The sequence below is a fragment of the Salvelinus fontinalis genome, chromosome 6, assembly GCF_029448725.1.
Source record: "Salvelinus fontinalis isolate EN_2023a chromosome 6, ASM2944872v1, whole genome shotgun sequence".
Taxonomy (NCBI): Eukaryota; Metazoa; Chordata; class Actinopteri; order Salmoniformes; family Salmonidae; genus Salvelinus; species Salvelinus fontinalis.
The window spans coordinates 30,561,659-30,585,432 of record NC_074670.1 but is presented as its reverse complement, the minus strand read 5'-3'; the positions used below and the strand labels follow the sequence as shown (position 1 = coordinate 30,585,432).

The window sequence follows — 23,774 nt, the reverse complement described above, 5'->3', positions numbered from 1 at the left end:
TGTTATCACTCTCCTGGTTGTTTATCTATTGCCAATGATGAGAACCAAATATTGTCAGTCTGAATAATAAGGTTTTGTTTCTGACTGTCGGAAGGAAGAAATCCATTCATCATCAACTGCTCAGCCAGATGTATGTTTACATAAGCAAGCTCGCGCAATCTCACCTTGGTTCCCCCTCCCTCTACTTCTCGCTCTCTTTTTCTCCCACTCCAGCAGTTGGCAGACAGGCGGCATGACGGAGGAGAAATGCCCCCAGCTAGTGGACTATTTTGTGGTGGCAGGGCTGGCTCCGGGGGGCTCGGCCCTACTGGACGAAGAGGGCCAGCAGAGAGGGGGCCGGGTGGTGGAGCCGGTCACAGACCTGGCGGTGATCGCCCGGGGCTTGGGGGAGGAGGTGCCCGAGGGCTTCACCTGCATCGAGAAGACCCAGGGGGGCCACCCGGCCGAGCTGAGCACCGGACTCATCAACAACCCCCACATGTACCTGTGTTACCGCCGTGGGCATGACAAGCCACCCATCCTTGACCTCGGGTGAGATACTCCAGCAGTGATGAAAATAATGATCATTCTATTCTAATGTGTGCTGGAGTCAGACATTAGCTACAACATCAATTTAAAGCTATGCATGGTGCTTGGAGTTCACATACTGGAGTTCACATACTGTAGCTAATGCATAACAATGCTTTGAGCTTGCGTTTTGCAATTATCGACATACTGCATGCTGTAACCATGTACGTGTGACCACAAAGGTTTTATTGTATGCTATTGCTATGTAGCCCTGAACCGCCATAAACATTAAATTAAGCATGTCTGGCCAAGCCATACATGACTGCAAAATGTAATTGTATACATACCCATAGATTCTTTAATGGAAAGAGCTATGCACGTCACATGATACATTAATTCTGGACAAAGTGCGGGATGTCTTCTAAACATGAAAAGAAAAGCTTTCCTTGAATGAGTGATAGAAATTGGTTTCTGTTAACTGTATAACTAGTGACATTGACTGACTCATTGTCCTGACTCTGCCCCCTCCCCCGGTCCCCAGGGTGCTGTACGAGGGCAAAGAGGTGGTGAAGCAGGGCTGGTACTTGATCGAGACCACCCCCTACAGCCGCTCAGCCAGCCTGAGCTCCGGGGGGCCCGCCACCCACCGCACCTTCCTGACTTACCGCCGGGCCCCAGAGTCCCAGGCCCTCCACACCCTGGGGGTCACAGACATCTCCCTCCTGCTGCCCAGTAAGGGGGAGGTGGCCCCCCATACCTTCTGCCGGGTGGAGAAGAACCTCAACACTGGCATAGTGCGTTTGAAGCGCTCTGTTTTTCTACTGTATTTTTTTTTTTTTACCTAATTCTTAATCTCTCTCTCTCCATCCCTCTCTCTCTCACTGTGCTTTGTTGTTTTGGCTCCACAGTGGGGTCCAGCCTTATACCTGTGCTACAAGAGAGCTGTAGCCAAAGCCAACGCCCTAGTCTATGAAGCAGGTGAGGGTAGACTGTTCCATTCTGATGGTATCACAGCACTCATTCTGCTGCGTCAGGATATGTGACGTTGTAAACAGAGAAGACCTATTGACCTACTTCTCACAATTAAATACATTTAGAAGTAGAAAGAGACTTTCTACCAAAAATGAAAGTCTCTCTGTAGGCACTAATCAAAATGGTACTTTTATTAACCGTCTGTCTCTGTGTGTGTTTCCCCAGGTCTGATCAGTCGGTATCCGGAAGCGGACGTGGAGTCGTTCCCCCTGCCAGAGTCTGTGCCTATGTTCTGTCTGCCCATGGGTGTGACGGTGGAGAGCTGGCCCCTCAACACCAAGTACCAGCTCCCAGTCTTCTCTACCTTCGTCCTCACTAGCGCCTGTGGCGACAAGGTGGGTCCGCCTACCTGCCTTCTTCTCACACACACTCTCCAACACTCTAACACTGCGCAGTGGCTAAGCTATTGAGTCCATTGGGTTATGTGTTAAGCTGTGCAGGAAGGTTCTCTATATAATATCAGGTGAATGTATAATCTATTTTAGCTCGTTGCAAGTCACCGGTTCAGTCAATTTCAACAAATGACAATAACTTAAGATGGCATTATTTGTCAGACATTGAAATACTTCACTCCATCCATGATGCCTGCAGTAACAGTGACAATCATAATGGTAATAGTAAAGTTTCCTAAATTATATTAAATCCAGACAACAAGCAAACATTTTTATAATAAAAGCTCAGTTTATTCCAAAAAGTAAATCATATCATCCTATTAGATCCGGACCCCTTTCTTCAACTGTTTCCAGACCCTCCTCAGACCTATTTCAAGCCAAATCACCCCTGTACTCTATCCCTGCACCATCATCTCCATTACCACCCTCTTCACCTTTCCTTTCTCTGTTCCCTATCCTTCCTTTTCTGCTCTTTCCTCTCAGCCTTGCTCTCAAGCCGTGTTTTCTTATCCCCTGCCTTGTCCTGTCACCTGGGGGACCTGGCCATTCTTTTTCTAAGAAAGATAACAAGTATTGTTTAACTGCAAAAACAACAAAATACTAGTATAGCTACTGATTCTTGTTTAGTTGTACTACTGCTACTACTTTATTCATTCTAAAATGGCAACGTTGAAGAGATGATAATTTACTCAACAGAAGGATAGTATAGTAGAAACAACATTATAGTGCTGAAATAAACTCAGCAAAAAAAGAAACGTCCTCTCACTGTCATCTGTGTTTATTTTCAGAAAACGTAACGTGTAAATATTTGTATGAACATAAGCTTCAACAACTGAGACATGAACTGAACAAGTTCCACAGACATGTGACTAACAGAAATGGAATAATGTGTCCCTGAACAAAGGGGGGGTCAAAATCAAAAGTAACAGTCAGTATCTGGTGGGGCCACCTGCTGCATTAAGTACTGCAGTGCATCTCCTCCTCATGGACTGACCCAGATTTGCCAGTTCTCCCTGTGAGATGTTACCCCACTCTTCCACCAAGGCACCTGCACGTTCCCGGACATTTCTGGGGGGGAATGGCACTAGCCCTCACCCTCCGATCCAACAGGTCCCAGACGTGCTCAATGGGATTGAGGTCCGGGCTCTTCACTGGCCATGGCAGAACACTGACATTCTTGTCTTGCAGGAAATCACGCTCTGAATGAGCAGTATGGCTGGTGGTGTTGTTAAGCTGGAGGGTCATGTTAGGATGAGCCTGCAGGAAGGGTACCACTTGAGGGAGGAGGATGTCTTCCCTGTAACGCACAGCGTGGAGATTGTCTGCAATGACAACAAGCTCAGTCCGATAATGCTGTGACACACCGCCCCAGACCATGACGGACCCTCCACCTCCAAATCGATCCTGCTCCAGAGTACAGGCCTCGGTGTAACGCTCATTCCTTCAACGATAAATGCGAATCCGATCATCACCCCTGGTGAGACAAATCCGCGACTCGTCAGTGAAGAGCACTTTTTGCCAGTCCTGTCTGGTCCAGCGACGGTGGGTTTGTGCCCATAGGTGACGTTGTTGCCGGTGATGTTCGGTGAGGACCTGCTTTACAACAGGCCTTCAAGCCCTCAGTCCAGCCTCTCTCAGCCTATTGCGGACAGTCTGAGCACTGATGGAGGGATTGTGCGTTCCTGGTGTAACTCTGGCAGTTGTTGTTGCCATCCTGTACTTGTCCCGCAGGTGTGATGTTCGGATGTACCGATCCTGTGTAGGTCTTGTTACACGTGGTCTGCCACTGCGAGGTCGATCAGCTGTCCGTCCTGTCTCCCTGTAGCGCTGTCTTAGGCGTCACACAGTACAGACATTGCAATTTATTGCCCTGGCCACATCTGCAGTCCTCATGCCTCCTTGTAGCATGCCTAAGGCACATTCACGCAGATGAGCAGGGACCCTGGGCATCTTTCTTTTGGTGTTTTTCAGTCAGTAGAAAGGCCTCTTTAGTGTCCTAAGTTTTCATAACTGTGACCTTAATTGCCTACCGTCTGTAAGCTGTTAGTGTCTTAACGACCGTTCCACAGGTGCATGTTCATTTATTGTTTATGGTTCATTGAACAAGCATGGGAAACAGTGTTTAAACCCTTTACAATGAAGTTCTGTGAAGTTATTTGGATTTTGACTAATTATCTTTGAAAGACAGGGTCCTGAAAAAGGGACGTTTATTTTTTTGCTGAGTTTAGTCACTAAAGCTCACCTTTGATTGACCACCCTTTGTTTTTCCGTCTTTCTCTGGACAAATCCTGGACTTGCCAAGCCATGTCCTCTAGCAATCCCTCCATTTTGGCTAGGTATTCTACCCTCTACTTCCAGTTTTCTGTCTCTATAGGATCTCCCTCTTTCTGATCTGTCTCCTCTTGTCCTCTAACCACTCCCTCTCTCTCTTTAACATTCTGTCACATTTCTGTTCAAAAACGGTTAGGTCCTGTTTTTTCCTCATGTGATCTCCCTCTGCCTTCTGAGGGTGCGCTACTGTTTGGGAGTCAGTGCAGGTTTCACTGTTTGGGAGTCTGTGCCATCTCTCTCCTTTGTATGGATCTGTTTAGACAAAATGAAACGACTATAAGCCTATATGGAATTTTAGCCGAGACCACTTTCACATTTGCCTTCACTTGAAACGGAGCAGAAAAGCGATTCAGAAAATGCCAGTGTTTACCGAAGTTGGGCAGTGGTGTCTGGTCCTGGAACGACCTTTCTGATGGCTGACAATTTTCTTGTCGTCCTGAAAAAAGAAAAGGTTTCCATATAATCATGCAAACAAAACCATTACATTGATCAAGAATGGTTAGCGTATGGCAATAGGCTGTAGTGTTTTGGAAATATTTGAGTTTTACATTTTTTTTAATTCAGTTATTGGCCTTCTTGGGCACATAGACGCACTACGTCAGCAATTCATTACATTCCCCTCTGCCTTCTGTGGGTGTTCCACTGTTTGGGTCACAGAGTTAGTGCAAATGGAACAACACTTAGCCTATATGGAGAGTATAGCCAAGACCACTCTCACATTTGCCTTCACTTGAAACAGGTCTGAAAAAATGAAAATGCCTAGTGCCATAATGAATGTATGGGCTGGTTTACCGAAGATGGACAGTGACGTCTGGTCCTGGATCTGCCTCTCTCACGGCAGACAGTTTTCTCGTCTTTCTGAAAAAATAATAGGTTTCAATTATCATTATGACAAGAACATGACATGGATCAAGAATGATTGGCGTATGGCATGAGATTTGAGATTAGTGTAGCATGTTTTAAATTTATTGTACTTTTTTTAACTCAGTTGGCATTCTTTGAGGGATAGACGACACACTCCGTCCGCGAGTCATAACGTCCCTCTCTGCGTTCTGAGAGTAGTCCACTTTTTGGGACACGAGTCATAACGTCCCTCTCTGCGTTCTGAGAGTAGTCCACTTTTTGGGACACAGAGTCAGTGCCATCTCTCTTTTGTATGGATCTGTTAAGACAATGAAATAACTGTTAGCCTAGATTGAAAGTTGAGGTGGAACCAGGTGTCAAAATAAATAAATAACTTTTCAGAAAATGTCAGTGTTTCTCCATACTGTATTAACCAATGAGTATAAGGGCTGGTTTGTCAAAATTGGGCAGTGGCGTCTGATCCTGGATCTGCCTCTCTCACGCAGACAGATTTCTCATCCTCCTGAAAATAGAACATGTTTTATCACCATGAACATGACATGGATCAGGAATGATTTGCATATGGCATCAGATGAATAAATCTAAGATTAGGCTATCGTGTTAAAACAAAATTTTCATATTTTTTTAACTTACAGATCTTCCCCTTCTTTGAGGGACACACTCACTACATCCACGATTCATTATGTCCTTTTCTGCGTTCTGAGGGTGTTTCACTGTTTGGGTCACAGAGTCAGTCAGTGCCTTCTCTCCTTTGTATGGACAAAATTAAACAACTCTCAGCCAAGACCACTCTCAAATTTGCTTTCATTTGAAACAGAACTGAAAAAGTTTATTACAGAACGTCTGTGTTACTAATAAGTACAGTCTTATGTATTGGCTGGTTTACCGATGTAGGGCAGTGGCATCTAGCCCTGGATCGACCTCTCGCAGGGCTGACAATTTTCTCTTCATCAGAAACTGCAGTTCTTCGGGACATGGACACACTTGGTCCTCGATTCATTGGTTTGTTGAACAGAAGTTCCAATGAATGTGAAAAATCAGCTTGAAAAAATCTGCAGAAATAGCAAAGTTGACTCTTCAAAGGATTTTTCACAGACTGACGATTTTGCAATATGATGTTCCATTGATTTTGTTTGATATAGTAATCTATGGCAACTCAGAACTAATCTGATTATGATCAGGGAATCAGCGTCATGAGTGATGACATCACAATCACACGCCAGTGAGGCCACCAGTAAGGTTGCTAACTCTATGGTTGCGACAACAAAAGCTAATTCTAGGACCAAATGGGCGGAAATATTTCTAATTCTACAAAATGCCATGACCTACAGTGGTTGACAAGGTTCAGAAATAAACACTCACAAAGAAATGCATATCAAGTGTGATATATGAACTTTTTTTATTATTATTATTATTATTTTTTTTAAATTTTATCCCCTTTTCTCCCCAATTTTCGTGGTATCCAATCGCTAGTAATTACTATCTTGTCTCATCGCTACAACTCCCGTACGGGCTCGGGAGAGACGAAGGTCGAAAGCCATGCGTCCTCCGAAGCACAACCCAACCAAGCCGCACTGCTTCTTTAACACAGCGCGCCTCCAACCCGGAAGCCAGCCGCACCAATGTGTCGGAGGAAACACCGTGCACCTGGCCCCCTTGGTTAGCGCGCACTGCGCCCGGCCCGCCACAGGAGTCGCTGGAGCGCGATGAGACAAGGATATCCCTACCGGCCAAACCCTCCCTAACCCGGACGACGCTAGCCCAATTGTGCGTCGCCCCACGGACCTCCCGGTCGCGGCCGGCTGCGACAGAGCCTGGGCGCGAACCCAGAGACTCTGGTGGCGCAGTTAGCACTGTGATGCAGTGCCTTAGACCACTGCGCCACCCGGGAGGCCCGATATATGAACATTGACAAGTTCTAATGTTGATAAATACCAACTATCTGTTGATTGAGTTGTGTGTAGTTATTTACCAATGCAGCTATTCAATATCATGCTTGCCTACTTAAATTACAAGTTGTAAATTGGCCCACTATATAGACTTTATCTGCGACAGCAGCAAGAAGCTATAAAAACAACAAAAACATTGAGATGCAAATGAGTCCAGTATGAACTCGCTCACAGTTTAATTAAAAATAAATCTATCTAGCATTTTCTAAATGCTAACTGTTCACACAGTTCAAAGCATCTAGCGTTAGCTGAATCCTTACTTTTTAACAGTCCTGTTTCTCCTCTTCCCGTCCCAGGTTTACGGTGCTGCCATCCAGTTCTATGAGGCGTTCCCACGGGAGTGCCTCTCGGAGCGGCAGAGTGTCCGTCTGGGCCTGGTGAGCGTGGTGGATCGGCGGCCTATCACCAACCGCACCCTGCAAGTGAAGAAGAGCGTGTGTGTTCTCTCCCACTGGCCCTTCTTCACTGTCTTCCAGAAGTTCCTCACCTTTGTCTACCGATACTCCATCTCCGGACCCCACGTGCTGCCCCTCGAGAAGTCAGTGGCCCTTCATGGCAAATATCAGCAATGTGTCTTTATGAACTTAAACTGGCTAGTCTACTGGCTAACAAACCGTAATCCTATTGGCTTTTGATTCATGTTATGGTTGGTTGTTTGGTTGATTTATTAACATGAACTCTGCTCTCTCCAGGCACATCTCCAGCTTCATGCACAACGTTCCGTTCCCTTCGCCTCAGCGGCCTCGCATCCTAGTGCAGGTAGGGACACCTGTCTTTAACTCAATTCACATTCTCATCTTTATTCCTTATTAACACATCAAAGCACTTTAAAGCATCAGAAAGGTGGAATGGAAAACCTTGCTAAGCATTGGTTTAGCTCAGGGCTATACAGAAGGCAGCATTAAAACTGCTAATTCAAGTAAGGCATGACTGTGATTTATTAGTTGAGTCAGGTGTTTTAGTGCTAGTTTAGAACAAAAGCTTGCTTGCTCTGTGTGTGCTTGTATATGCCTGTGTGTGCGTTACAAGCAGAACCTCAGCTTGAGTTCTATTTGAACTTGACACCAGTAGCATTGTGGTGTTTCTCACTAAAGATTTGACTTCCTCCCCCACAGGAAATGGGCATGGATTAATTGATGGTTTCACTGGTTAGTGTGTGCAGATGGACAGGGTAAAAATAACACCCAATTAAAACAATCTATAATTTACTGTGGATTTAAAATAATTTCACATCACTGAATGATCCTTCCGGCTCTAGAAAGTAGAGACAATTGTTTGGGGTTTTCTCAAACTCAAATCGAGTCAAATGGGGCTTTTCAAACTTGATTCCTTATGGCTTGTTTCAAATCAACAGATATCAATTTGGTGAATGGTGGTCTATGAAATTGAAGCATGGCTAAACTTTCTTCCTTAGACCTATAGATTATTGTCCACCATGTAGGTTTGTTAATGAAAAATGTGTGTGTGTGTCATTTCAGCTCTCCCCCTATGACAACCTTCTCCTCTGTCAGCCTGTCTCCTCGCCCTTACTGCTCAGGTCAGTACAGTAAATCTGCATTAGGTCGAGTTGCAATAAACTATGTGGTGGAATGCGTTATTTTGCGCTAGGAGCTATCGCTCCAACAATGGCTTAGTTTCCCCTGAGGGATTTCTATTATCATGTTGGAAGTGAATCCATTAAAACAATAATGAATTGATAAAGAGGCTGTTATTTTTTGTCTGTAGTGGTGCCAGCTTTGTGAAGCTGCTGCAGAACCTGGGCCCTGAGAACGCCTGTGTCCTGCTGCTGGCCGTGCTGACGGAGCACAAACTACTGCTACACTCTCTCCGCCCTGACGTCCTCACCTCCGTCAGCGAGGCCCTGGTGTCTGTGAGTTACACACCAACGCCAAACCTACACCCACATATGCGCACACACACCGCCACACACACAAAGACATATACGTACACACACACACTCATTCCAATCAAAGAATGCACTCTATCCCTCCAGATGACGTTCCCTCTGCGTTGGCAATGCCCGTACATCCCCCTGTGCCCGCTGCGGCTGGCAGACGTACTGTGTGCCCCCATGCCCTTCATCGTGGGCGTCCACTCCAGCTACTTTGACCTCTATGACCCCCCTACTGACGTGGTGTGTGTTGACCTGGACACCAACACCATCTTTCAGTGAGTACACTGACCTTGAAGGACCTGGACCAGGATGCAACTGATGGAAGAGGAAGCAACAAAACCAAACATTTGCACGTTTGAAAGGATGAAATCCATAGTTTTGTTTTCTCTTCTCCTGCAGAGCAGAGGACAAGAAGCTGTTGTCATGGCGATCGCTACCAAGGAAGCATGGCAAGATGCTGGTGAATACCCTCACCAACTTGATGAAGACTCTGGAGAAAAGTGGGTGATGGCTGGAGACTCCATTCATGACATGCATTCTCTTCTCATCTCCCTTTTTCTGTCAATCATTTTTTACATCATTTAGCCTACTTATTCTGAAGCCCATCTAGGGATTGATGCTGGAAAATGAGTACAAGCTAAACATATTGGTGCAATACATCTGACTCTTGATAATTCAATGTGCCAATGCTTTTTATCTTCATAATTTTCTCTCTGTGCCTTTCTCCACCACTATCCCCATTTCCCTCACTTTTCCTCTACCCCCTCCCCACATTCTTCTCCATCAGTCTACACCACTGGCCAAGAGGAGGCCACCCTGGAGTTCCTGCTGACGGACTATGACCTGATCTACGGGCGTCAGAAGCAGCTGGAGCTGGAGATCCAGGAAGCCTTCCTGCGCTTCATGAGCTGCTTGCTGAGGGGCTACCGTGCCTACCTGCTGCCCATCACCCAGGCTCCCTCAGACAGGACCACTGACTGCAGCTCCCTCTTCAACCTGCAGGGTCAGTGTGGGGGAGGGTGACTGCCTGTGTGTGTGACTCATAACTCACAAAAAAATGTACACAAGTGTACACAATGTTATATAACTTTCTAGCTGAGTATGTGTGTGTGTGGGTGTTTTACCTCACCTACTTACTGTGTTGATAACCAGCATCCCTGTGAAGCTAGTGTTTTAATGTGTTTCTGAAGTTAACCCCTCCCTGGCTCTTGCAGGCTTCCTGAAGTCTCGTGAACGCACCCACCAGAAGTTCTACACACAGCTGACCAGGACCCAGATGTTCACTCAGTTCATCGAGGAGTGCTCATTCGTCAGTGACCGCCACGCCTGTCTGGAGTTCTTCGACGAGTGTGTCCAGAAGGTCAAAATCACATCTTCGTGTTTTACAGGATGTTTAGTGATGCACCATATCTTATGGAAGCCTTTAGTGTGTTGATTCTAATACTGAAACTGGATGAGCCTTTTTGTATTTGCGCAGCTAATGGAAATGTGTGTGATCCCATTCCTGCCCTCTATGTTGTCAATGTTTGTGTATACCTGTGTATGTGACCTGTGTTTGCGGCATGTATCTACATATATATATATGTGTGGTGTGTGTAAGCAGTCGGATGTGGAGAAGCCTGAGGAGGTGCGTCTGATAGACCTGGACGAGGCCCACAGTGGGGAGCACACGGTCTTCATCATGCCCCCAGAGGAACCCCAGGAGCCAGACGGTTCAGAGTGCCCCACTCACTACAGGTAACACAGGCTCTACATATAGCAGGGTCTTCATCATGCCCCCAGAGGAACCCCAGGAGCCAGACGGTTCAGAGTGCCCCACTCACTACAGGTAACACAGGCTCTACATATAGCAGGGTCTTCATCATGCCCCCAGAGGAACCCCAGGAGCCAGACGTTTCAGAGTGCCCCACTCACTACACGTAACACAGGCTCTACATATATAGCAGGGTATGTGTTCACTAAGCTTCTCAGAGTAGGGCTGGGACTAGGATCAGTTTAGTCTTTTAAAGAATAAGAGGGTTGATCTTATTCTAGATGAGCACAAATAAGGGCCCTGGCACTTTATACTGTCTGATGCTGTGACCAGTGCGTGTTTGTCTGTTTACAGCTATGAGACGTTCCCTGTGCTCTGCATGGATCTGTTTGACCAGCCTCAGGACCAGCTACGTGTCCCTACCAAGGGGAGTGCCCCCAGCAGCCCTGCCCCGCGACGGACCAAACAGGTACAGACCTCAACCTCCGCACCAGAGCCCCAATGCAACCCCACTGAAAGCCAACACAACCCCAGTGGATCCACTTTATCAAAACCACTAAGAACTATACAATAATAAGAGGCTGACTCACGCTGTTTAATTTCAATCTTTATTATTCTATTAAGAGCATTACCCTGCCAGCAAATCAAAATGTTTTAGCATCAATCAACTTGATCTGTTCAAGACTCCCCAGTTAGCTTTATGATAACCCAGTTTTCCACAGCTAAATAGGGAACATGCTTCACTGTTTTTCTGTGCCATTTGAATTGAATGAGCATTCATATTTCATCCTTCATTCAATATTTAAAAGCAGGAAGCACAGTGGCTGCTGTGTATTTTGGGTGAATACCCCAAGCACCCTTCAGGGTTGTTAAGTTTGCCTACTAGGACACATAGGAACCACATTATTACAGCTTTAGTAAATCTAGATTGGATTACATAACTCCTCTGTATCTTTCTCTCTCCTTTAGGAGATTAAGCTGGCACAGAAGCGGGCACAGATATACTCGGCAGTGCCCGACATGTGGTCCAAATGCCTGCTGGGCCACTGCTATGGGCTGTGGTTCATCTACCTGCCCACCTTTGTGCGGGCAGAGAGTGCCAAGGTGCGTGCCTTGCAAACGGCATACGAGGTGCTCAAGCACATGGAGACCAGGAAGGTGGTACTACCGGATGAGGTGTGTTACAGGATCCTGATGCAGCTGTGTGGGCAGTACGGGCAGCCTGTGCTCGCTGTTAGGGTACTTCTGGAGATGAAGAAAGCTGGGATCACACCCAACACCATCACCTATGCATACTACAACAAGGTGAGACATTATTTACTTCAATTAAAAGTTGAACCCGTCTGTGATCCCATCTGTAAGTGTTTATATATTTTTTCTCCATATTGACTCACCTCTGGCATTGCCCGCTCTCCTCAGGCAGTACTGGAGAGCAAGTGGCCCTCCACCAACCAGGGTGGCCGTCTGCGCTGGGCCAAGTTGCGTAACGTTCTGATGGCCGTGGCGCAGTTCAGACAGCCAGTCAGACAACGGCAGAAAAGTGGTTCAGTAGGCTCGCGGACAGGTCAGGACATATTTACATGTTATTTATTTTTTAATATTTTTTGTAACAAAAAAGAGTGGCCTTTTTAATGATTAAAAAAAATATATATATGTAAAAACAGAGGTGAAACATGTTTTGTCTTTTTAAAAAGATACAATGGACAGTAACCAACGATCCTGCCCACAATCTAACCTGATTCGTCAGTCCAGCTGGAGCGGGCTGAGTGAAAGCTCCAGCCACGAATCGCTGACGGGGTCTATGGTGAAGAGCAACAGCCTGAACAGCATGAGAGGCTCAACAGACAGTGAGTGATGGATATCTATTATATAGAAATAGCACTGTCATTGGAAAGTTATATAATGGCATTGAGGAGTACACCAACTCAGTCACCAGCTTCATCAATAAGTGCATTGACGACGTCGTCCCCACAGTGACCATACGTACATATCCCAGCCAGAAGCCATGGATTACAGGCAACATCTGCACCGAGTTAAATGCTGCCGCTTTCAAGGAGCAGGACACTAATCCGGATGCTTAGAAGAAATCCCCCTATGCCCTCAGACGAACCATCAAACAGGCAAAGCGTCAATACAGGACAACGATTGAATCCTACTACACCAGCTCTGATGCTCGTCGGATATGGCAGGGCTTGCAAACTATTACGAACTACAAAGGGAAACCCAGCCGCACGAGCCTACCAAATGGGCTAAATGCCTTTCATGCTCGCTTCAAGGCAAGAAATGCTGGAGCATGCATGAGAGCATCAGCTGTTCCGGACGACTGTGTGATAACGCTCTCCGTAGCCAATGTGAGCAAGACCTTTAAACGGGTCAACATTCACAAGGCCTTGGGGCCAGACGGATTACAAGGACGTGTACTCAGAGCATGCACGGACCAACTGGCAAGTGTCTTCATTTACATTTTCAACCTCTCCCTGACCAAGTCTGTAATACCTACATGTTTCAAGCAGACCACCATAGTCCCTGTGCCCAAGAACACTAAGGTATCCTGCCTAAATGACTTCCGCCCCGTAGCACTCATGTCGGTAGCCATGAAGTACTTTGAAAGGCTGGTCATGGCTTACATCAACACCATCATCCTGGAAACCTTAGACCCACTCAAATTCGCATACCGACCCAACAGATCCACAGACAACGCAATCTCAGTCGCACTCCACACTGCCCTTTCCCACCTGGACAAAAGGAACACCTATGTGAGAATGCTGTTCATTGACTACAGCTCAGCGTTCAACACCATAGTGCCCATAAAGTTCATCACTAAGCTAAGGACCCTGAGACTAAAAACCTCCCTCTGCAACTGGATCCTGGACTTCCTGACAGGCCGCCCCCAGGTGGTAAGGGTAGGCAACAACACATCTGCCATGCTGATCCTCAACACGGGGGCCGCTCAGGGGTGCATGCTTAGTCCCCTCCTGTACTCCCTGTTCACCCACAACTGCATGGCCAAGCACAAATCCAACACAATCATTACGTTTGCTGATGATACAACAGTGGTAGGCCTGATCACCAACAACGATGAAACAGCCTAGAAGGTGAGAGACATGGCAGTGTGTGTGTGAGCAAGACAAAGGAGCTGATCGAGGACTATAGGAAAAGGAGGGCATAACACTCCCCCATTGACATCGACGGGGCTGTAGTGGAGCGGGTCGAGAGTTTCAAGTTCCTTGGTGTCCACATCACCAACAAACTATCGTGGTCGAAACACACCAAGACAGTCGTGAAGAGGGCATGACACCACCTTTTCCCCCTAAGCAAACCGTGTCAGAGGAAGGCGCAAAAAATGGTCAAAGACTCCAGTTACCCAAGTCATAGACTGTTCTCTCTGCTATCAAGCGGTACCAGAGCACCAAGTCTAGGTCCAAAAGGGTCCTAAACAGCTTCTACCCCCAAGCTATAAGACTGCTGAACAATTAAGCGAATGGCGACTCGGACTATTTCCATTGACACCCCCACTCCCCCTTTGTTTTTAAACTGTCTTTTCGCTGTTTATTATCTGCGCGTAGTCACTTTACCAGTACCTACATGTACAAATTACCTCGACTAACCTGTACCCCTGCACATTGACTCGGTACTGGTACCCCCAATATATAGCCTCGTTATTGTTATTTTATTATTACATATCATTTGTTACTTTATTTATTAAATAATTTCTTAACTCTATTTCTTTAACTGCATTGTCGGTTAAGGGCTTGTGAGTAAGCATTTCACGGTAAGGTTACACCTGTTGTATTTGGCGCATGTGACAAATAAAATTTGATTTGGTTTAATGTAACATAACACTCTCATCAAACCACTGTGTCTGTTTGGGAACCACCCTCCTAACAATTTCCACCCCACAGAGTCTAAGCTCTCAATGAAGGCGGTGCTCCGGAACGCAGGTGCCAATGGCTGCAGTGATCCCGCCTCCCGTAAACCCCCCGTGGGGCCACGAGACACCGCCACCCCGTCTCCCTTTCCCCCTGGTGGTGTCCTGGTGCGCCGTGACCAGGTGTGCCTGTCCACCTTCTACAAAGACTGTGCCGAGACGGCCGACTCTGACCCTGACTGCAGCTGCCAGCCTGGGGAGAGAGACGGCAGGTGAGGGGGTGGAGAAGCTGGGACTGATATGTTCTGATATGTTTTTGGATTACAGTTTGAATATCACTTTGATATACTATAAGAGAATATCTCCCATTCCTCTGTTCTCAATGTAGGCCACCTGGGCCTAGAGACACTGTGAGCCGCAAGGCCGTGGACGAGAACTACAACAATGTGTCACCGCCGAGTCGGGGCAGCCTGACGGGGAAACTGCAGCAGCTGCTCACGCCTACTCGCCATCGAGTCTCGGGGCGGCGGGCCGCCAGTGTAGACGCCCGGCGCTCGGGGGGAGAAAACGGGCCGATGCGCCGGGTGTCGGAACAGAGACAGTCCAGAAAAGCCCAGGTGGCTGAGAGCCTGCTGAAGGCTAAGGAGAGGCTCTACAATGCTACCTCTGAGGTGAGGGGACAACATGTGGGTTGTTGTAGCTTATAGTCTAACTACACTGTATTGGCCAGCTGATTTAGTTTACTGTGGTAAAATGCATTTGCAGATGTAGGGAGTTATCAAACCTGTCAAAACATGCTTAATGTTCCTCCATCCTTTCCCTCTGTAGAGTTCTCTGTCAGTGGGGAGTGACGTCGAACTCCCTGACACCACCAATTTGGCCTTTCCTCTCCGCAAGTCCTGGGACACCAACCAAGAGGGAGCGGGACTACAGGTGTTGATGTCGAGTTGCTCCTTGTGTCGGAGCTGTAACTCTCTGGTCTATGACGAGGAGATAATGGCCGGGTGGACGTCTGACGACTCCAACCTCAACTCCAACTGTCCCTTCTGCTCGACCACCTTTGTCCCCCTTCTCAACGCTGAGATCTGTGACCTAGGACCCGTCAGCAGGTAGGACTACTCCTCTCATCATAACATCACCCAAACGTTTGTGTGTCCCCCAAATGGCACCCTATTCCCTATATAGTGCACTACTTTTGACCAGGGCCCGTAGAAGTCAAAATCCCTTCATTTTGACTCCTATTCTTATTCAATCTGTCTATTCAGAGCCATGTACAGTCCTCACCATATGTATTTGGAAAGTGAAGCTACGGTTTTACTGTCTAAATACAAATGGTGAGGAGTGTGTAATGTATGGTAAGGACTGTATGATTCTTTTATTTTTTTTATCCCATTTTCTCCCCAATTTTTCGTGGTATCCAATCGCTAGTAATTACTACCTTGTCTCATCGCTACAACTCCCGTACGGGCTCGGGAGAGACGAAGGTCGAAAGCCATGCGTCCCACGAAGCACAACCCAACCAGCCGTACTGCTTCTTTAACACAGCGCGCCTCCAACCCGGAAGCCAGCCGCACCAATGTGTCGGAGGAAACACCGTGTACCTGGCCCCCTTGGTTGGCGCGCACTGCGCCCGGCCCGCCACAGGAGTCGCTGGAGCGCGATGAGACAAGGATATCCCTACCGGCCAAACCCTCCCTACCCCGGACGACGCTATGCCAATTGTGCGTCGCCCCACGGACCTCCCGGTCGCGGCCGGCTGCGACAGAGCCTGGGCGCGAACCCAGAGACTCTGGTGGCGCAGTTAGCACTGCGATGCAGTGCCCTAGACCACTGCGCCACCCGGGAGGCCTCGACTGTATGATTCTTAAACTGAATGAACGTTAGACTTTTTTGTCACCCAATCTTTTCATTTTGACTAACAAAGCGCTCACCACAGCCTGGAACGTACCAACTGGAACACGGTTGAGGAGGTGGAGAGCGCAGCCAAGCCCCCTGGTGGCCAGGAGGCCATCCTGGGTCACAACGGTGTGAGTGAGGACTCCAGCTCTGAGACCAGCAGTTATTCTGAGAGCAGCAGCGCTACCATGGTACTCTACCAACACTGGTTTATTTCTCATCTTTATCTGTTGGTTTCTGGGAAATATTCAGTCTTGCTATATCCACAGTTAATGTGTTATTGACTCCAGGGTTCATCGGTGGGCGAGTCTCCCCAGGTGACGGTGGCCTACCTGAGCCCATTGGTGCTGCGCAAGGAGCTTGAGAGCCTGCTGGAGAACGAGGGCGAGGCGGTGCTGGCACAGGGCCAGCTCCTGGACAGCCACTCCATCATCTTCTGGAACCTGGTGTGGTACTTCCATCGCCTGGGCCTTCCCAGCAACCTGCTGCAGCTGGTTCGCTCCTCACCGCTGGCACACCAACTAGCACAGGTAACTCCGCTCCCAGGCTTCTTGGGGCCTAGTGATGAATTATTAGCATTAGTATATTACAATACATAATGTCCTCATTCTAATGTTGAGCTCCTGTCTGTGTGTATGTCAGACTTCAGAGAATTCAGCAGTGAGGGTGAGGCTGCTGTGGGACACACTGACCCCTGACACAGACCACTGGCCCCCCCTCTACATCCTGTGGAGGATACACAGTAAGATACACACGTTATTCACACGGAAATAGTCAGAATATACAGGTTCAGATCCTTTCATGAATTACATATCTCTCTTTCTCTCTCTCTCTCTCAGGTGGCGTACCCATGCGGAACCACAGCTGGCGGAGGCACAACCACCCCTTCACCCTGGCCTTCCTGGAGGAAGTGCTGCGCTGGGTCGGCATGAACGAGGTACACAAGGGAATCACCCTCTTCCTGGAAACCATTGCTAAGCAACCAGGCACGCCCAAGATACAAAGGTGAGTGCAGGAAATGGCCTCTGAATAATCAGTTGTTTATTACATTTTTTGTTTGTGTGAGTATTAGTGGCTTCAGAAATTATTCACACCCCTTGACTTTTTCCACGTTTTGTTGTTATACTCAGAATTTTAAATTGATTAAATTGAGATTTTTTTGTCACTGCCCTACACACAATTCCCCATAATGTCAAAGTTTTTCAAAAATTCTACAAATTAATTAAAAATGAAAAGCTGAAATGTCTTCAGTCAATAAGTATTCAACCCCTTTGTTATGGCAAGCCTAAATATACTGAACAAAAATATAAACGCAACATGTAAAGTGTTAGTCCCATGTTTCATGAGCTGAAATAAAACATCCCAGAAATTATCCATATGCACAAAAAGCTAATATCTCTAAAATGTTGTGCACAAATTAGTTTATATCCCTGTTAGTGAGCATTTCTCCTTTGACAAGATATGCCACACCTGTCAGGTGGATAGACTATCAAGAAGCTGATTAAACAGCATACTCACTACACAGGTGCACCTTGTGCCCAGGATAATAAAAGTCCACTCTAAAATGTGCCGTTGTCACACAACACAATGCCACAGATGTCTCAAGTTTTGAGAGGGGGTGCAATTGGTATGCTGACTGCAGGGTTGTCCACTGTTGCCAGAGAATTTAACGTTAATTTCTCTACCATAAGCCGCCTCCAACATCTTTTTAGAGAATTTGAATTTGAGAATTTTTTATTTCTGTCTGTAATAAAGCCCTTTTGTCGGGAAAAACTAATTCTGATTGGCTGGGCCTGGCTCCCCAGTGGGTGGGCCTATGCCCACCCATGGCTGCGACCCTGCCCAGTCATGTGAAATCTATAGATTTGGGCCTAATTTATTTATTTCAATTGACTGATTTCCTTATATGTACTGTAACTCAGTAAAATCATTGAAATTGTTGCATGTTGCGTTTATATTTTTTACAGGCTAATAAGTTCATGAGTAAAAATGTTGAATGAATAGTGTTTAACATGATTTTTGGTACCTAATCTCTGTACCCCACACATACAATTATCTGTAAGGTCCCTCAGTTGAGCAGTGAATTTTAAACACAGATTAAACGACAAAGACCAGGGAGGTTTTGCAATGCCTCACAAAGAAGGGCACCTATTGGTAGATGGGTAAAACATTTAAATTATTACATTGAATATCCTTGATGAAGTTAATAATTACACTTTGGATGATGTGTCAATAAACCCAGTCACTACAAAGATACAGGCGTCCTCTCTTACTCAGTTGTCAGAGAGAAAGGAAACCACTCAGGGATTTTCCCATGAGGCCAATGGTGACTTTAAAACAGTTTGAGTTTAATGGCTGTGATAGGGAAAAACAGAGAATGGATCAACAACATTGTAGTTACTGTGCAATACTAACCTAATTGACAGAGTGAAAAGAAGGAAGCTTGTACATAATAAAAATATTCCAAAACATGCATCCTATTTGCAACACGGCATTAAAGTAATACTGCAAAAAATGTGGCAAAGCAATTCACTTTTGTATTGAATACAAAGTGTTATGTTTGGGGCAAATCCAATACAACACATTACTGAGTACCAGTCTCCCTATTTTCAAGCATAGTGATATGGGAATGCTTGTAATCATTAAGGACTGGGGAGTTTTTCAGGAAATAAAAGAAACGGAATGGAGCTACGCACAGAGGAAAACCTGGTTGTCTGCTTTTCACCAGACACTGGGAGAGGAATTCACCTTTCAGCAGGATAATAACCTGAAACACAAGGCCAAATCTACACTGGAGTTACTTACCAAAAAGACAGTGAATGTTCCTGAGTAGCCGAGTTGAAAGTTTTGACTTAAATCTACTTGAAAATCTATGGCAAGACCTGAAAATGGTTGTCTAGCAACGATCAACAACAAACTTGACAGATCTTGAAGAATTTTGAAAAGAATAATGGGCAAATGTTGCACAATCCAGGTGTAGAAAGCGCTTTGAGACTTACCTAGAAAGACTCATAGCTGTAATCGCTGCCAAAAGTGCTTCTACAAAGTATTGACTCAGGGGTATGAATACTTATGAAAATGAGATTTCTGTATTTAATTTTCAATATATTGGCAAACATTTCTAAACATGTTTTCACTTTGTCATTATTGGGTATTGTGTGTAGATGGGTGAGAAAAAATCTATTTAATCCATTTTGACTTCAGGCTGTAACACAACAAAATGTGGAATAAGTCGAGGGGTGTGAATACTGTACTTTGTCACGGCAATGTATTGGTTATGTGATTGCACAATTGTGATCGATACTACTTTGTGTTGTTTGTCCAGGAGTCTGTACAGAGAGATGCTCTTCCTCACACTTGCTGCCATGGGTAGAGATCACGTTGGTAAGCAGCCTCTTTAAGACACTTTAAACACAGTTGGAATACTAGAACTTCACTATAGTTTCAGACCAACCAGGCTTATTGCTTACAGCACTTTCTCTGTCTTTTAGCTGCATTTGATAAGAAATACAAGGCTGCGTACCAACGGCTGAGTGGCTCCTTGGGTCGTGGGGAGCTCCGCAGGAAGCGAGCCCAGCCACCTAGCCCCAAGGCTGTGGACTGCAGACGGAGCTTCCTGCTGCCCCTCGAGTGCTGATACCACCTCCAGCCTGCAGCCTCCACCCACTCAAATCCAGATCCACCCCCATCGCTGATGCCTCCGCTCCCTCGGAACACTGATACCTAGCTGCCAAGAAGAAGGGATGATAAAAGCTAGACAGAAAACAACAGACAGAAAATTCTGCCTTCTCCTTTCACTTTAGACTTCTTCGCTGTGCTGCCCCTAGCACAGCCTGGCCACACTATAAAAGCCCCCCAACTGTGCAACTGTACCTCACTGTCCTTGTTTGTGTGAACCAGATATCTACATTTGACCTTCATTCATTTCCATTGTGCAACTGGCCTATGGACAGCTTCCTCAACAACTAAACACAACCCTCTCGGCCTATAGTTTAGCTATAGGGATTATTGGACCTGGTACTGTACATACAACCCAGCCCCCTTGGACTTTGCTCATTGCTCGTATATACATGGTCTCTGCCTCACCTGTATAACTCATACTGGTTTGTAGGTCATAAACCATGCATTTCATATGTATGAAATTTGTAAGGAATATTACCGACCTGAAATCTATGCATTCAATGTGAACATATTCTATAACTTGCATTGCTTGGCTTTCAGACAGAAAATCTCATAAGAGTGGGAGATGTCTAGTGATTCTTGATGTGATGGGAAGTGCCAATATCATCGAACTGTAACACATTACATTGCAAGGGTACATACTAATCACTCAGTCGCAGTCAAAACTTTTAGATTAGATTGCATTTCATGCCTCTCTTGCTTCTTTTTCACTCTCTGGAAAGAATTCTGTCAACTGGACATTCGTGGTAAAGTCCAACTTTCGGATGAGACCGCTTCAGCAAGTCTCTGCCAATCCAAACGAGGATGTTTACTCTGGGAGAGGATGATGTTGATTATCAACTTCGGGAGGATTATGTCAACTAAAAAAGGATGTCGACTGGGAAAGGATGATGTCAAACCTGGGAGAGGCTTATGTCAACTCCGGAAAAGATGATGTCAACTCTGGTAAAGGAGGATGTCGACTGGGAAAGGATGATGTTTCCTATTGATTTTTGGAGAGGATGATGTTAACTATCGGTTTTGGGAGCAGATGGTAGCAGTGTGGATCAGCAATGTAATGGTTTGATCACTATCACTATGGTTTCCTTAGTGTGTGTGTTTTCCAACTCATGGTGTGGAATGGAGCTATGGTCAAACTTTGGGTAAGGCAGGAAATAGCCTATGCAGAATCGGCAGAAAATGCTAACATCCAGTCTTCAGGTATACAGTATTTTCAACCTAAAGGAAGTGGGAAGTCTGCACAGGCTTCTCTATGCCTGCAACATTATGTTAGGCAGGAAGTGGAGGGAGGGTGTGACTGGGAACGGACACTGACAGTCGAGGTTAATCCACAAGTCACAACCAGGAAGGACTTTTCATACACGGACACACATACATATCGCATACAAGATTTATCAGTTGTATTGTGTTTTTAATTCCCTGTACTGTTCTTGTGAATTCGAAGTGTGATTGAGGGTTCTCAGTTCAAGAACTGATTGTCAATGATTGAGGTATTTGTACCAGAAAAGTGTCTGACAGAAGAAAAAAAGAAAAACGTGTGGAAGGGGGGTTTATTATGGTATGTACTATGTCAAGTGTTTTCTCACCTTTTATGCATATTTACCTCATCTCACACCTCTTTTCCCGTGTTAAACGGGAGTGATTTGTCTGGGAGGATGGTTCACAAGGAATGACTGTGATGGATCTTTAGTAGTAGTAGACTGTGATGGACCTTTAGTCACACATCACCAATTTTTCATTTACCACACAGTTATTCACCACACATTTAGGCAGTAGTATGTTATGGATTGTTGGCAGAGATTAAAGAACTTCAGAAGATCCACTTGAGTGGAAGGATTTAATGAGAGGAAGGTACTTCACCGTGGAGCCCATACTTACCTACTAGCTTCTTGTTTTCATGTACAATATCTGTGAGGCCTCCCCCTCATATTTTAACCCTTTATTTGTTGTTCAGCTTTGTATATGAAAACATATCAATTGCGCAATGGATTTTTCATTTTCTTTCAATTTCATTGTGTCACACTGTTAAATGCCTCTGTTACAGTCATACCTTGTTTTTGTTCTTGCAGTGTTATATAGCAGCGTCACGAGAGAATACCTTGTGTTCTGCCTTTGAAGATTGTGTGAGTGACATAAATGATTGTCCCACCTGGGGAGTAATGCTGTAATTACAACTAGGGATGTGAAGTTGTAGGGAGAACAATTTTTTTATCTCATATTTTAGTCTTAACCTTAGGGTGAGATATTTCAGATGGCACTGATATCGTTGTGTGATATTGTACCCATATATCATTAAAGTACAAGAGAGACATTGTTTGCACTCAGCCATCCAGTCAACAGGGATATACAGACTGGAGCAAAGCATTGAGCATTCTCTACCGTTAGAGGGCAGTAGGGCATACAGAGTCCAGTTCTAGCCATTGCTAGTGGAATTGGGCTTGAACAGGCTAAGGCAACCCTGGTCTTGGAATTGACATGTCTTTAGTAATAACATGGTGGGAACCTGTTTATTCAAATGACCTATCAGTGGTCATAACGTAAGGAGACCCAAGACGGAATGCTGTTTAAAAGTTAGTTATCGTCAGCGTCTCAAATTACACCCTATTTGGCTCTGGTCAAAAGTAGTGAACTGTATAGATAGTAGGTTGATAAAATGGTGTATAATTTAAGATTTCCCAGCCCAGAGTTAGATAAAAAATAATGTAGGTAGATTTGTTCCCCAACGTAGGCAATATTACATTTATGGCTGCTATTTCAATGCATCTGACTGCAAGTGAATATAAGGGACATTTATATTGTCTGTTCTTTTATTGGTCAAGTGAGCAAAGGAATGAAGAGAGGAGATCTGTATTTAAAATATATTGTGTTTGCTGTTGTAATTTATATGGATGTGACTTCAGTTGTAAATGTCTTGTTTTATAGAAGAAAATACACACCGATTCCCCAAAGTTGAGTTTTCTTGTGATTTAATGTACAGTATGATTTTCTCTATGCCTAACAATAGTATTAGAGCTGCTCTAAATTACATCCTCAAATAGTATTCTCTGATCCATCTTTGTTCTGAACTATTGAAAAGCTTTCAGGCTAGATAAAGCCGCAAATATTGTTCAATTGTGTGTATATTACAAAAATGTAAGTGTGCATATATATATATATATATATAAATATAGTACTAGTCAAAAGTTTGGACACACCTACTCATTCCAGGGTTTTTATTTTTAATATTTTCTACATTATAGAATAATAGTGAAGACATCAGAACTATGAAATAATACATTTGGAATCATGTAGTAACCAAAAAAGTGTTAAACTGCTCCCGAGTGGAGCAGCGGTCTAAGGCACTGCATCTCAGTGGAAGAGGTGTCACTACAGTCCCTGGTTTGATTCCAGGCTGTATCACATCTGGCTGTGATTGGGAGTCCCATAGGGCAGCGCACCGGTTTGCCTTTAAAATGTTATTTGTATGGAATTTCTTTCCTTAATGCGTTTGAGCCAATCAGTTGTGTTGTGACAAGGTAGGGATGGTATACAGAAGATAGACCTATTTGGTTAAAGACCATATTATGGCAAGAACAGCTCAAATAAGCAATGAGAAATGACAGTCCAT

At 45.4% G+C, this 23,774-nt stretch overlaps 1 protein-coding gene across 1 annotated transcript; it reads left to right on the top strand.

Moving 5' to 3' along the window:
* Positions 1-213: 213 nt before the first annotated feature.
* Positions 214-23,115, top strand: LOC129857629 (DENN domain-containing protein 4B-like). The gene is made up of 26 exons (XM_055926074.1): positions 214-531; positions 1,049-1,301; positions 1,416-1,485; positions 1,705-1,874; positions 7,372-7,613; positions 7,768-7,834; positions 8,554-8,612; positions 8,801-8,945; positions 9,069-9,244; positions 9,369-9,469; positions 9,757-9,972; positions 10,184-10,329; positions 10,573-10,706; positions 11,077-11,191; positions 11,692-12,027; positions 12,142-12,286; positions 12,417-12,569; positions 14,625-14,862; positions 14,979-15,261; positions 15,419-15,699; positions 16,527-16,677; positions 16,777-17,016; positions 17,129-17,228; positions 17,326-17,491; positions 19,812-19,870; positions 19,978-23,115. Exons 1-26 carry the CDS (start codon positions 233-235, stop codon positions 20,121-20,123), a joined length of 4,491 nt encoding a protein of 1,496 aa, XP_055782049.1. The 5' UTR covers positions 214-232; the 3' UTR covers positions 20,124-23,115.
* Positions 23,116-23,774: the final 659 nt, after the last annotated feature.

What these genes read in the sequence shown, in the direction of transcription:
- LOC129857629 (XM_055926074.1), top strand. Translation starts at nt 233, where the DNA reads ATGACGGAGGAGAAATGCCCCCAGCTAGTGGACTATTTTGTGGTGGCA. An exon ending in CGCCCTAGTCTATGAAGCAG is followed by an intron (nt 1,486 to 1,704) that starts GTGAGGGTAGAC and finishes GTGTTTCCCCAG; the next exon opens with GTCTGATCAGTCGGTATCCG. An exon ending in AGAGCAGCAGCGCTACCATG is followed by an intron (nt 16,678 to 16,776) that starts GTACTCTACCAA and finishes TATTGACTCCAG; the next exon opens with GGTTCATCGGTGGGCGAGTC.